Raw genomic sequence first — 12,339 nt, forward strand, 5'->3', positions numbered from 1 at the left:
AACACAAGGCATTTTGCATTCTGAATTTGGCTGAATAGGTAATTGGGCTGTAGCAGGGATTTCAACAATGATTTAGCATTAACCCAGGTTGCAACATTGTTTTAGCCAACTAATAGTTGAGATAAGCTTAGATCAAACTTCCTACGAATGCTACAGATTTAGCATAAAACTCTTTGATTAATTTGGGGCATTCTTAGACTGTTTTGTATAAATTTACACTAGAAATTATTCAGTAAATCTGGGCCATGGTGTATTTTTAACACAGTACAAAACAAATGTATGTAAGGTCAATAGGAGCAAAATGCCACAAACCAAAAAAATGTGGAAACATTACAAACCCTTAATATGTCACATAGACAAAACAAACCAAAATGCTTTAGGAGTAGTGTGTTTTCAATTTCATTTAAAGAGTATACTGGAGAAATTTTTTTTTTCTTAAGCCAAGTAACATCTAGGTGCAGAATTGTTGCCAAACAACACCATGAAAAACACAATAAAAATGAAGCAAAACACTGTGTGGATCCAGCTTAACCGGTTGCCGTCTAAGGAAGAGCCGGCTCATCCTGAGATGGCAACCAGTGTATGGCGTGGGCCTCCGACTGGAGCCCACACCATACCGGCAGCCCCCAGCTAAAAGAATCAGCTGGGAGCTGCCTTTAATAGCCGACATGTGGGGATCACTGCGGCCAGCTAATAACCCTTTAGATCACCGCTGTCAAAGCTGACAGCGGTGTTAAAAAAGACCTTTAACTAATCCTTGGGTGTCCAGTGGGGTGGATCGTTCTCCCCCCCACCCCCACCAGCATGACCGCGCAGGGGGGAAAGCCAATTCTGAGGTAGCCAGCTTACCTCTCTACCTCTGCTGGCTGCCGCTTCCACATTGATAGAGCCTGGCTGGTCCAGCCTTTATCAATAGAGTGCAGAGAACACAAATCAATGTAGTTCTATGGAACTACATTGATCTGTATGAGGAATCTAATGATACCTCCTAAAAGTCCCCTAAGGGACTAATAAAGTGGGAAATAAAAAGTAAAATAAAAGTTTTAAAATACACACATTAACCCCTTCCATATTAAAAGTTTAAATCACCCCCCTTTTCCCAAATTGCATTAAAAAAATATGTAAATAAAAATAAACATATGTGGTATTGCCACATGCGCAAATGTCCTAATTATAGAAATATAATATTTATTAAACCGCATGGTCAATGGCATTTACATAAAAAAATACCAAAGTTCAAAATTGCATATTTGTCACTTTGTATACCCTAAAAAATGTATTAAAAAAAAGTCCCAACAAAACAAAAATAATGACTTCAGATCACGGCACAAAAAATGAGCCCCCATACATCCCCATATATGGAAAATAAAAAAGATGACAATTTTAAACATGCTAATTTTGGTGCCTGTAGTTATAATTTGTTTTAGGTAGTAAAATGAAATAAAACATATAAATTAGGTACCCTTGTAACTGTATGGACCTACAGAATTTTGGTGTCATTTTTAAGGTGTCATTTTTACCGAGAATTGCACTGCGTAGAATCGGAAGCCCCAAAAAGTTACAAAATGGTGCTTCTTTTTTAATTTTGCCCCACAAATATTTTTTTTCTGCTTTCGCCATAGATTTTGTGATGAAATGATTGATGTCATTAAAAAGTAAAATTGTTGGCGCAAAAAACAAGCCCTTATATGGGTCTGTAGGTGGAAAATTGAAAGCTTGAAATTATTTTTAGAAGGTGAGGAGGAAAAAACTAAAGTGCAAAAATTAAAAATGGCCCGGTCCTTAAGGGGGTAAAGATGCAGACACTTGTGGTACAATTATTTTAGGTGCTTTATGTTTACATAATAAATAATATCTGCATTAAATGCATACTTTGGATGAAAAAGTATATTGTTTCTGATCGCAGGGGTCCAACCACTGGGAACCCCTCCCCCCCCCACCTGATCTCCTGCCTGGCACCCTGCTCTGCTTATGTACAGGGCGATCTCCACTCCGTGAAAGGAGACTGTCGACCCCTGCATAAAGCGGTGGTCGACAAGCCCTCTCCATGTGTCTCTATGGGAAAGCTGGAGAAAGATGAATGCTACATCTCTAGCTTGCCCATAGAGATGCTTGAAAGGGGCGTGTCGACCTTCGCTGTGTGCTGCGGTCAACACAGCTTCGTGCAAGGGAGAGCCATGGTGCCATGCAGGAGAGACCCCCATTATCAGACACTTTGGATAGGCGATAAGTTGTCTTACACTGCAGTCCCCTTTTAAACCTTCAAGTTCGTATCAGTTGCAGTATGTTCCAGAGGAGGGGGTGTAGTTCTTTCAAGCCGAACCACAGTGATTTGGATCCTATAGAGTTAATAGATGTTGCTGATGATAAGGAATTCAAATAGTTAAAATAAATGAACTTTGTTACATTTTTGAAATGGCAGTAGCTATGACTAATCCATGCTAGCAAAAATAGGGAACTAACTCGGGAAAATCCAAACAACTAGCTATTTTAAGAATATGTTATTTCGCAAGAATGCCTTGTGGTATTTTGTAATAATGTCTCATAATGATTTTGATTGGTTGTTTGTTTGTATCTAGGTAGAAGAAAATAATTTGTCTTTTGCCCATTAAGGTGTATAAAAAGATTTACATTTAATAAAAAGGGGAACTAAGTCAAATGATTGTCTCAATAAAAAATAAATGTTTTTTTTTAAATGTCAAGCTAAAATATTACAAGATGGTGTAATCTTTGTAATGATATGCTGAAGCATAAAAGAGGGGAGGTTCCTCAAAACAAACAGTTCAGTTGTTCTTCTATGGCCCTGATTTACTATTGTAAACCCGACATGTATTGTTAGGTTGTGTGCCAGAAATTGCGCCAGAAATTCTGTCTGCGCCAAAATTTACACCAGAATTTGCACCAGAATGAAATAGAAACCCAACTAACTCTCTATTTTACTGAGAAATCCTGGAAAAGGGGGCGTGGTCATTGAGAAAAGGTGTGTCCACAGAAAAGGGTGTGTGTCCCTGGCATTTTCACAAAAACCCAAAATATTTACAAAGGTTTCCACAGAAAATGTGGTGGATTTGAGCTAAGGATGACTCCACAGATCAGAGCATGTGTAAAAAAAAAAAAAAGCAAAATGTAGGTAAACCTTAGTAAATACTGTGAAAAAAATTGTAGGGAATTAAAACCCAAAAAGAAAACTACACTCTACTCTTAGCAAATCAGGGCCTATGTGTATTCCATAATCTGAGCTCTCGGCTGATTAGCTAAACCTATACCTCAGTTTGAACCCACACGGTGACCCAAACCAGAACGTTTTCTGTATCAACAGTGCTATCTTCTCCCATGTCCATGCCAAGAACCATTCGGAGCGGGAACAAATCCTCATAGCAAAACTCTCCTTGTCCAAACATTCCTGACATGCACAGAGATGGCAGCAGAGAGCACTGTGGTCAGACTGGAAAGACCTGCTGCTTCCAGCTAATCAGTACTAGAATGTTTAAAATTGTATTTTGGCCAAAGACATCTTTTCCCCTATCCTTTGGATAGGGGATAAGATGTCTGATCGCGGGGGGCTCGCCGATGGGACTCCCCTGCAATCTCCATGCAGCATCCACATTCTATGCTGGGCAGCTGCTCCAGTCTTGGAAACCTCTGTATCTCCAGGACTGGAGACGTGATGTCACGCCATGCCCCCTCCAGTCATGTCTGTGGGAGGGGGTGTGGTGGTCGTCACGCCCTCTCCTACAGACATGACTGGAGGGGGTATGGTATGATGTCACAAGGGGGCGTGGCATGAAGTTTCCGAGACTAGAGCAGCAGCCCAGCATAGAATGCAGTTGCTGCACGGAGATCACGGGGTGCCCCAGTGGCCGCCCCCCCCCCTTTGGATAGGGGATAAGATGTCTTTGGACGGAATATGCCTTTAAGTAGAAGTGATTGATATAAGGAATTGCATCATTTTTGGACACCAGTTGATTAAAAAAAAACTTCCTCCTGAAGTACTCCTTTAGGTATATACATACAGTCTCCTTACAGTATGTCTTAGTGCCCTGCATGGTGCTGAACTTGATAATACAATCTTGCAAATAAAGTTGTGTTTTAAGCATTTGAAAAGGAATAGCAGTTCTATTTAAAGTAGCAGTCAAATTTGTTTCGGCTTTCTGAATTAGTTACACGGATGTAGTGGACATTAGGTCTTGTGCAGGAGGCTGATGAGAGCGAGACAACTTTCTAATTAATTCAGAGACAGATATGCACTGTAAATAGCAAACTCTACATGTCAGATTTACCATCCTAAATATATTCACTTGGAATAGGAAGACTATGATCAATAAAAGGTTCAAAGTAAAAGTCTAATTTCCAAGTAATAAGAAGCTTCATTAAGGCATTTTAATGATCTCAGCAGATAAATTTTGCATTTAAATCAATGCTTTTCTTCCACGAAGAGGAGCGCTTCTAAGCTCTGCCCAATGAGACAAGCAGATTTACATTCACTGAACAGCTGTGGTTTCTTGACTATTGACCTTTCCAATAAGATTTGGTTAAAATTACATTAGTTGCAGCTCTAGATTTGTACTTTTTTTGCTTCAGCTTTGTGCTACCCTTAAATAATCTGTCTTCTTTTTTGCAACCTTCAGGTACATCGTTCTGGTGCCTACTTGATATTGTTCCTATAAAGAATGAAAAAGGAGACGTGGTCCTATTTTTGTCTTCTTTTAAGGACATTACAGACACAAAAGTAAAGATTTCACAAGAAGATAAAAAAGAAGGTTTGTGTATTATTTATTGTATATCAATATGTTTCACGGCATGAATACAGAAAATGAAAATGTTGTTTAGTAAGATTAAAATATAGCAGCACAATTACAAATTATAACAAACCTAAGTATGGAGGTATCCTTCCTTATCTTTCCTCTAAACTCAACATAACCTATACTTTATGTCAAAAAACATTTAAACCAACATGAGAAAAAAATAAAACGTATATGTCTGACATGTTTTGAGGGGGTCACAGTGTAGACCGTAGATAAGAAATGGAGCTATGGGTCCCACCGTGCAGACCATAGATGAGAATTGCCCCATTCATCATTGGCATAAGTACCTCAACTGTGTGGGGGTAATGTTGATGTGCAGAGACAGTAAGGGGACAGTAAGTGAAGTATGCTAAGGGAGGTCCTTTTCTTTGTGAAGGCCCTCTTACTTTTAGGAGTACACTAAGTGGGCCTTTTTTGTGTGAGATTACGAAGAGGGCACTATTACTTTGAGAAAAGCACTAAGGGGGCATAATTTCTGTAAAGGGACAGTAAGGAGGCACTATTACTGTGAGGAGGGCCCTAAAGAAGTACTATTAACGTGAGGAAGGCACTAAAATGATACTTTTTCTGTTTGTAGGCACTGTTATTTTGTAGGTGCAGTAAAAAGAACTATTACTGTAAGAAGGACACTGTTATTCAGTGTGGACACAAAACAGGGCACTGTCAAAGTGTAGGACACTAATGAGGGAATTATTTTTGTGTAGGTCACTGTTAATATCTGGGTCACTGTTTTGCACTGCTTTTGTAGTGGATAACTAATACCCCCTACAGTACTGCTTAGAAAGTTGGTGCTGTTAAATGGGCAGCAAGAGGCTTGTGTGAAGAATAGGAAGGGAGAGTCCTGTTAACCCCTTAACGACCACGGACGTAAATGTACGTCATGGCTTGGCGGGACTTCGCGCACCAGGACATACATTTACGTCCTGTGTATGACTGCGATCATCGGAAGGGTGCTCGCGTCATATACGGCAGGTTCAGGCTGCTAGCCGCTTGCCGGCGATAATGGGCAACATCCGCGATCACGCGGATGTCCGCCATTAACACCTCAGATGCCGTGATCAATCCAGATCCGATCATCCAGCAAGGTGGCCGGAGGTCCCCTCACCTGTCTCCGGCCATCTCCCGGGGACTTCTACTCGGATCTGAGATCGAGCAGACCAGAGCAGAAGATCACCGATAATACTGAGCAGTGCTGTATCCTATAAATAGCACTGAACAGTATTAGCAATCAAATGATTGCTATATATAGTCCCCTATGGGGACTATTAAAGTGTAAAAGTGAAAGTAAAAAAGTTTTTTTAAAAAGTAAAAAACGTGAAAAATCCCCTCCCCAATAAAAATTTAAAATGTCCTTTTTTCCCATTTTACCCCCATAAAGTGTAAAAAAAATAATATTAATACTTGGTAACGCCGTGTGTGTAAATGTGTAAATGTAAATGTCCAAACTATTAAAATATAACGTTATTGATCCCGCAAGGTAAACGTTGTGAACGTAAAATTTAAAAAAGCGCAAAATTGCTACTTTTTTGTCACATTTTATTCAATAAAAAAAGAATAAAAAAATTAATAAAAGTTTTATAAACACAAATGTGGTATCAATAAAAAGTACTGATCATGGCACAAAAAATTAGCCCTTATACCGCCGCTTATACGGAAAAAAATGAAAAAGTTATAGGTCGTCAAAATAGAAGGATTTTAAACATACTTATTTGGTTAAAAAGCTTGTGATTTTTTTTAAGTGCAACAATAATAGAAAAGTATATAATTATGGGTATAATTTTACTTGTATTGACCCACAGAATAAAGAACACATGTAATTTTTACCGTAAATTGAACGGCGTGAAAACAAAACCTTCCAAAATTTGCAAAATTGTGGTTTTCTTTTTAATTTTCCCACACAAAAATTTTTTGGGGTTGCGCCATACATTTTATGGTAAAATGAGTGATGTCATTACGCAGGACAACTTGTCATGCAAAAAATAAGCCCTCATACTAGTCTGTGGATTAAAATATAAAAGAGTTACGAAGGTCAAAATGGGCTTGGTCCTTAAGGGGTTAAAGCAAGGAATGGGTGGCAAACTCTGCAGAAACAAGCTGTGGCTTAAAGAAGTATTCATAATGTCCTGAGCTGGTTCTTGAAAGTGAAGATCTTAGCTGTGAGTCAAATAGAGATAGAGGGGAAAGGTAGAGCAGGAGCTGTGTAAGGTACGTATCTGACACTTACTGTACAGGAGCCAGAACATCTGTCCCAACGATTTTCACCATAGCTGTTAAGGAAACTATATACAGAGCAGGATTTACTGCTCAGTGAATGTTTGCTGGTATGAGGAGTGCAAGGAGCATACGTGGCAAAGCATAATATCACCATAAGAACATTAAACAGTGATGAACAGAGCATTTCTGCTTTTGACATCTTTTGAGACAAAGTTTATAACCCTGTATGGGATTAAAAAATAACATCTGTTAAACTCCAGTGGAGTTGAAATGATAACAAAACCCCTATATAAATTCCTTGAGGGGGCATAGTCTCCAAAATGGTGTTAATTTTTGAGGGTTTCAAAGTTGCTCTGCAAATGTGATATTAGGCTGAAAACCATACCAGCAAAATCCATGCTTCAAAAGCTTTCTGGTCGCTACAACATTACATGTATGTCTTAAAGCTAGTTTGGGATAAATACTGTAAATTGATAGTTTAAAAGCTAGTTTCCGTATTGGGGTATTGCTGAGGTGTCTCCTATGTTTTGACTCCTTAAAGGGGTACTCCAGTGGAGAACACATTTTTCAAAACCAACTGGTGCCAAAGAGTTAAACAGATTAGTAAATTACTTATATTTAAAAATCTTAATCCTTCCAGCACTTATCAGCTGCTGTATGTTCCACAGGAAGTTGAATAGTTATTTTCTTTCTGATCACAGTGCTCTCTGCTGACACATCTGTTCGTGTCAGGAACTATCCAGAGAAGGAGCAAATCCCCATAGTAAACCTTTGCTACTTTGAACAGTTCCTGGCACAGAGGTGTCAGCAGAAAGCTCTGTGGTCAGGCAGAAAATAACTACACAACTTCCTCTGGAGCAAACAGTAGCTGATAAGTTCTGGAAGGATTAAGATTTTTAAATAAAAGTCATTTACAAATATTTAACTTTTTTGAGCCAGTTTATTTAAAAAAAATTGTTTTCCACTGGATTACCCCTTTACAGCCCATGAAAAACATCCGAAAAGAAAGCCCTGAAATCCATTAGGTGCTTCTGTATCTGAGTGAGGTTGAACACTCGGGCCACATATGTTGTTTTGTTTCTCTGTTAACATCTGCTTTGTCAAAGAAAAAAAAAATGGTAAAAATGTATAAATAAAAAAATAAAAACATTTTTAGAAGCCCTCCCTAAATGTCATTTTAAAGAGTTTGAAAGGTTCAGTTCTTAAAATAATTTGTGGTGGACTTATAGTATGTTGGCTTTTCAAAGTTGCTTTGGATCTGAACCATCCCTAAAAAATAGGCATTAGAAATGTTTTGGGAAAAGTTGAAGAAAATGCTGCTAAACTTATAAGCCTTCAAAATCTTAAAAAAAAAAAAAAAAGGATGCTCACTGACTTATGTCAAATAATGTAAACATATGGTAAATTTAAAGGGTACCTTTCATCAAAAAAACTTTTGATATATTATAGATTTATGTATGCAGAATAACTTTCCAATAGCATGTTATTAAAAAATATGCTTCTTTCTATTACATTTTCCACTTTGAAAAAATGACCACTAGGGGTCTCCCTACCAGTCCTTTTTTTTATAGATTTCAGACTCATGCTGGAGTCCTAAATCTCAGACTGCAGCCGGGACACAGACAAGCACAGCACTGCTCCCTGGCAGTGAGCAGTGCTGAGTTTGTCTGTGTTCCAGCTTCAGTTTGAGATTTAGGACTCTTGCATGAGTCTGAAATCTATAAAAAAAAAAAAAAGGACTGGTAGGGAGACCCCTAGTGGTCATTTTTTCAAAGTGGAAAATGTAATAGAAAGAAGCATATTTTTTTATAACATGCTATTGGAAAGTTATTCTGCATACATTAATCTATAATATTTCAAAAGTTTTTTTGATGAAAGGTACCATTTAAATCATAAACTAAATTTAGGTGTTTTTCACAATGAAACAGAGAATGCATTAACGAAAATTTACCCCTAAAATCGAGTGCGTTTCATGTAATATAAAATATCAGAATCAATTGGAAAAGTAAAAGCATTTCATAGTGATTACCACATAAAGTGACAGATCTATGTCCTGAAGGCTAAACATGGCTAAAACATAACTGGGTAAAAGACGACAGTAAAGACAAGTTTTATGTATCACAATTGTGTCCACAAGGTGTATTTGAAGGAAAACAGTTTCCTATTCTTTTGTCATGCTTGGGGGTCAGGACCTGGATGAATATCCACCCAATGCGATTAAGACATTACTGACAATTCTGGAGAATGGACCTAAAGCCAAAGCTTCTAGTTTAAGTGTTTGCATTCCATAACTAACATAATCAAATATCTTCTATTAATCCTCATTGTACAGTATTTTTAGCTCCGCAGGGAGACAAGCGTTTTTTTATTCTTCAATTAAATTGTCAGCATAAGGTCACTCAGCATATTATGGTTCGGACGGAAGTGAGGATGAAAACTGCTTTTTCTCAGCCAGCAGTCTTCTTTATACACCCAGTGGTGCTATCTAAAAATTGTTTCCGCTCTATTAAGTATTGTGCTAAACTAGTCTAAAATTATAAATCCATTTATATGATTTTTATCCCAGTGAGATGTTCTGTCTAAGCTTATTAAGGGAAGGAACCTCTGTAAAATGAATATATGAATATGCCATTCCTAGGCCATCTATTCCACTTAAAAATTATTGCTTTGTTCTAAAAAGAAAAAAAGGCACTTACATAAAATGCATTTAGATTCCCACATTTTAATGCAGTTAACTTTTTTCAAACTCCATATGTAAATACTAGCCCTCCTGCCCATGTCATCTAACTCCTTAAGGGCGCAGCCCATTTTTATTTTAGCATTTTCGTTTTTTCCTCCTCTCCAATTAAGAGGCATAACGCTTTTATTTTTCTACCTACAGACCCCTATGAGGGCTTGTTTTTTGCATGACCAATTGTTCTTTGTAATGATACCTTTCATTTTCCATAAAATGGAACACAAAACCAATATTGATAAATAAGCTGCAATTTAGTTTTTTACGTAGTGCAGTTTATGGTAAAAATGACATGTTCTTTTAATTCTGTAGGTCAATGGGATTTAAAAAAATACACAAGTTATATAATTTTTCTATTATTGTACTGCTAAAAAAAATTTGCATGATTAAAATTGTCTATTTCTGACCCTATAACTTTTTTTCTGTATACAGGGATGTATGAGGGCTCATTTTTTGTTCGATGATCTGTAGTTTTTATCAGTACCATTTTAGTTTTGATGGGACCTATCGATTGCTTTATAAAAATGTTTAAAGGGGTAGTCCGCCAGAAAACAAGGATAGGCAAAGGATCCAAAGGAGAGGCAGGACCCGCGCGATCTCTGCTTCAGCACCCCAGTAATCAGGTGCACGCTGCGAACTCCGCTCAGTGTCGGATGATTGGCGCCTAAAGCCGCTACGACCCCTTACATTCATGTCCTTTGGATAGTGAATAAGATGTTTTCCGGCATAGTACTCTTTTAAGTCCCCCATATTGGGCTTTTATCTTTTATATGCAATCATTAGATTGCATTTACTGTAAAATGCTATGCCAATGGCGGGATCGCCGCTGCCTGTCATTAGTAGTGATTGTCTGGCTTCTGATAATAGCCGACTGTCACTGCTTTTAAGTTATCCTTGTTCCTGCACTTACTTCAAAGTTACTTATCGCTATAGGGTGTACATTTACACCCTGGTGCGTTAAGTACTGGATGTCAAGGACATATATTTACGCCCTGCATTCGTAACAGGTTAATTATACAGTTTAAATGGCTGCAGTATTTACAGTATGGTCTTTCTGCTTTCAAACACTTGCAATTTTTCATTGTTTCAGTGCTCTGAAAAAAATTATGTGTGAAAAACTATGAAACAGATCCTGTACCTGTGACTCTACCGAAATGCTGTATATTTTTAAGTAATTGTTTAGATGGTTTAAATGGGCACTGTCAGATACAAAAAAAATTGATATGTTGTAAAGCATGCAAAACCAATAGGTTTTGCACTTGCTTTCATTAGAACATTTTCAGTATTTCATACTGAAAAAGCCAGTCAAACAACTGCCTTCCTGCCTGCTTGGACACATACTAGTCCTGGTGTGTCCATGCGTCATCACCTATGTCATGGACACACTTCCTTGATTGACAACTGTGTGCGCAAGGCTCATAGCTGGAGGAAAAATCCTTTCATTGTCAGCTTGTGTCCCGCTACTGTCAGTGAGGACAAGCTGGGAGTTATAGTTTTGCTAATGCTAGGGGAGATGCGAGCAGACAGCATACTGAGGGAGGGGGTGGAGACCTGCACAGTGAGGCCACGCCCCCTCCCTTTATGAGGAATTGAGACTAGTGAGCTAAATTAAAAGTGTAATAAAAAATAAATAAAGGTGATAGACACATACAAATGTAGATGTACATGGTCAGGATTAGGTACTGAGTGATACGTTTAAAAAAATGTTTTGTTGGATCTGATGGGTGCGCTTTAACAAAACCACAATCCAATAAAAAAAAAATTTGTAACAAATTGATAGTTTGCCTTTATTCAAACAGTTTTTTTTTTCAAGAGAAACGAAAAAAAAAAAAAACACAGACTGCAATTACTTATTAACCACCACTTCTAGACTAGGCTTCTCACCCAGCTTCCTAAACAGACACCTTTTAAGATACTTTAGCACATGCAGATTTAAAGGGGTACTCCCATGGAAAACTTTTTTTTTTTTTAAATCAACTGGTGCCAGAAAGTTAAAGGGGTATTCCAGGATTTTTTTTTATCTGACTATGCTACAGGGACTGTAAAGTTAGTGTAGTTCTTAATATAGTGTCTGTACCTGTGTGTAATGGTTTTCTCACAATTCTTCTATGATTTTCACCCCACTATTTATTTTTAACAGCATATAAAATGACTGTTGTCTCAGATTATTCCCAGCTTGCAATGTGGCAGAGACCTGACTCACTAGTCATCTGATGACAGGGAGCCTGCCTGCGTCAATGGGTGGAGGGATCACTTGGTGGGAGAAAGAGATAAACTGCAACTAATGCAACAGCTGTAGGCACCCTGATTGAAAACCACGGGTCTTTAGAATTGATGCAGCTCATTTATGTTTCAATGGGTGGGGGGGCTAATGTGTGGGAGGGAGAAAAATAGAATTGTGGGATTTGTAGTAAAAAAAAAAAAGTCTAACAGGAAATACAAGTTCACAAAAAGCTAGCCACAGTGTTATGGTAATCTCACAACATAGCCATTTAGCCCCAAGACAAGCACAGATCCTTCCTAAGCATGTTCATTACTGCCTGCCAGGTACGTACTAAAATCTCCTTACGGTTGATAACCCCTTTA

General features: G+C 38.0%; 1 protein-coding gene across 5 annotated transcripts in view; it reads left to right on the forward strand.

The window, feature by feature from the left end:
• KCNH8 (potassium voltage-gated channel subfamily H member 8) overlaps positions 1-12,339 on the forward strand; it is a 402,862-nt gene that overhangs the window by 214,750 nt on the left and 175,773 nt on the right. For all 5 annotated transcript variants that reach the window (XM_056519948.1, XM_056519950.1, XM_056519949.1 and 2 more), the window contains exon 3: positions 4,629-4,760. In XM_056519948.1, the coding sequence (XP_056375923.1) occupies positions 4,629-4,760 (132 nt within the window). The remainder of the gene's footprint in view (positions 1-4,628; positions 4,761-12,339) is intronic.

The sequence above is a fragment of the Hyla sarda genome, chromosome 5, assembly GCF_029499605.1.
Source record: "Hyla sarda isolate aHylSar1 chromosome 5, aHylSar1.hap1, whole genome shotgun sequence".
NCBI lineage: Eukaryota > Metazoa > Chordata > Amphibia > Anura > Hylidae > Hyla > Hyla sarda.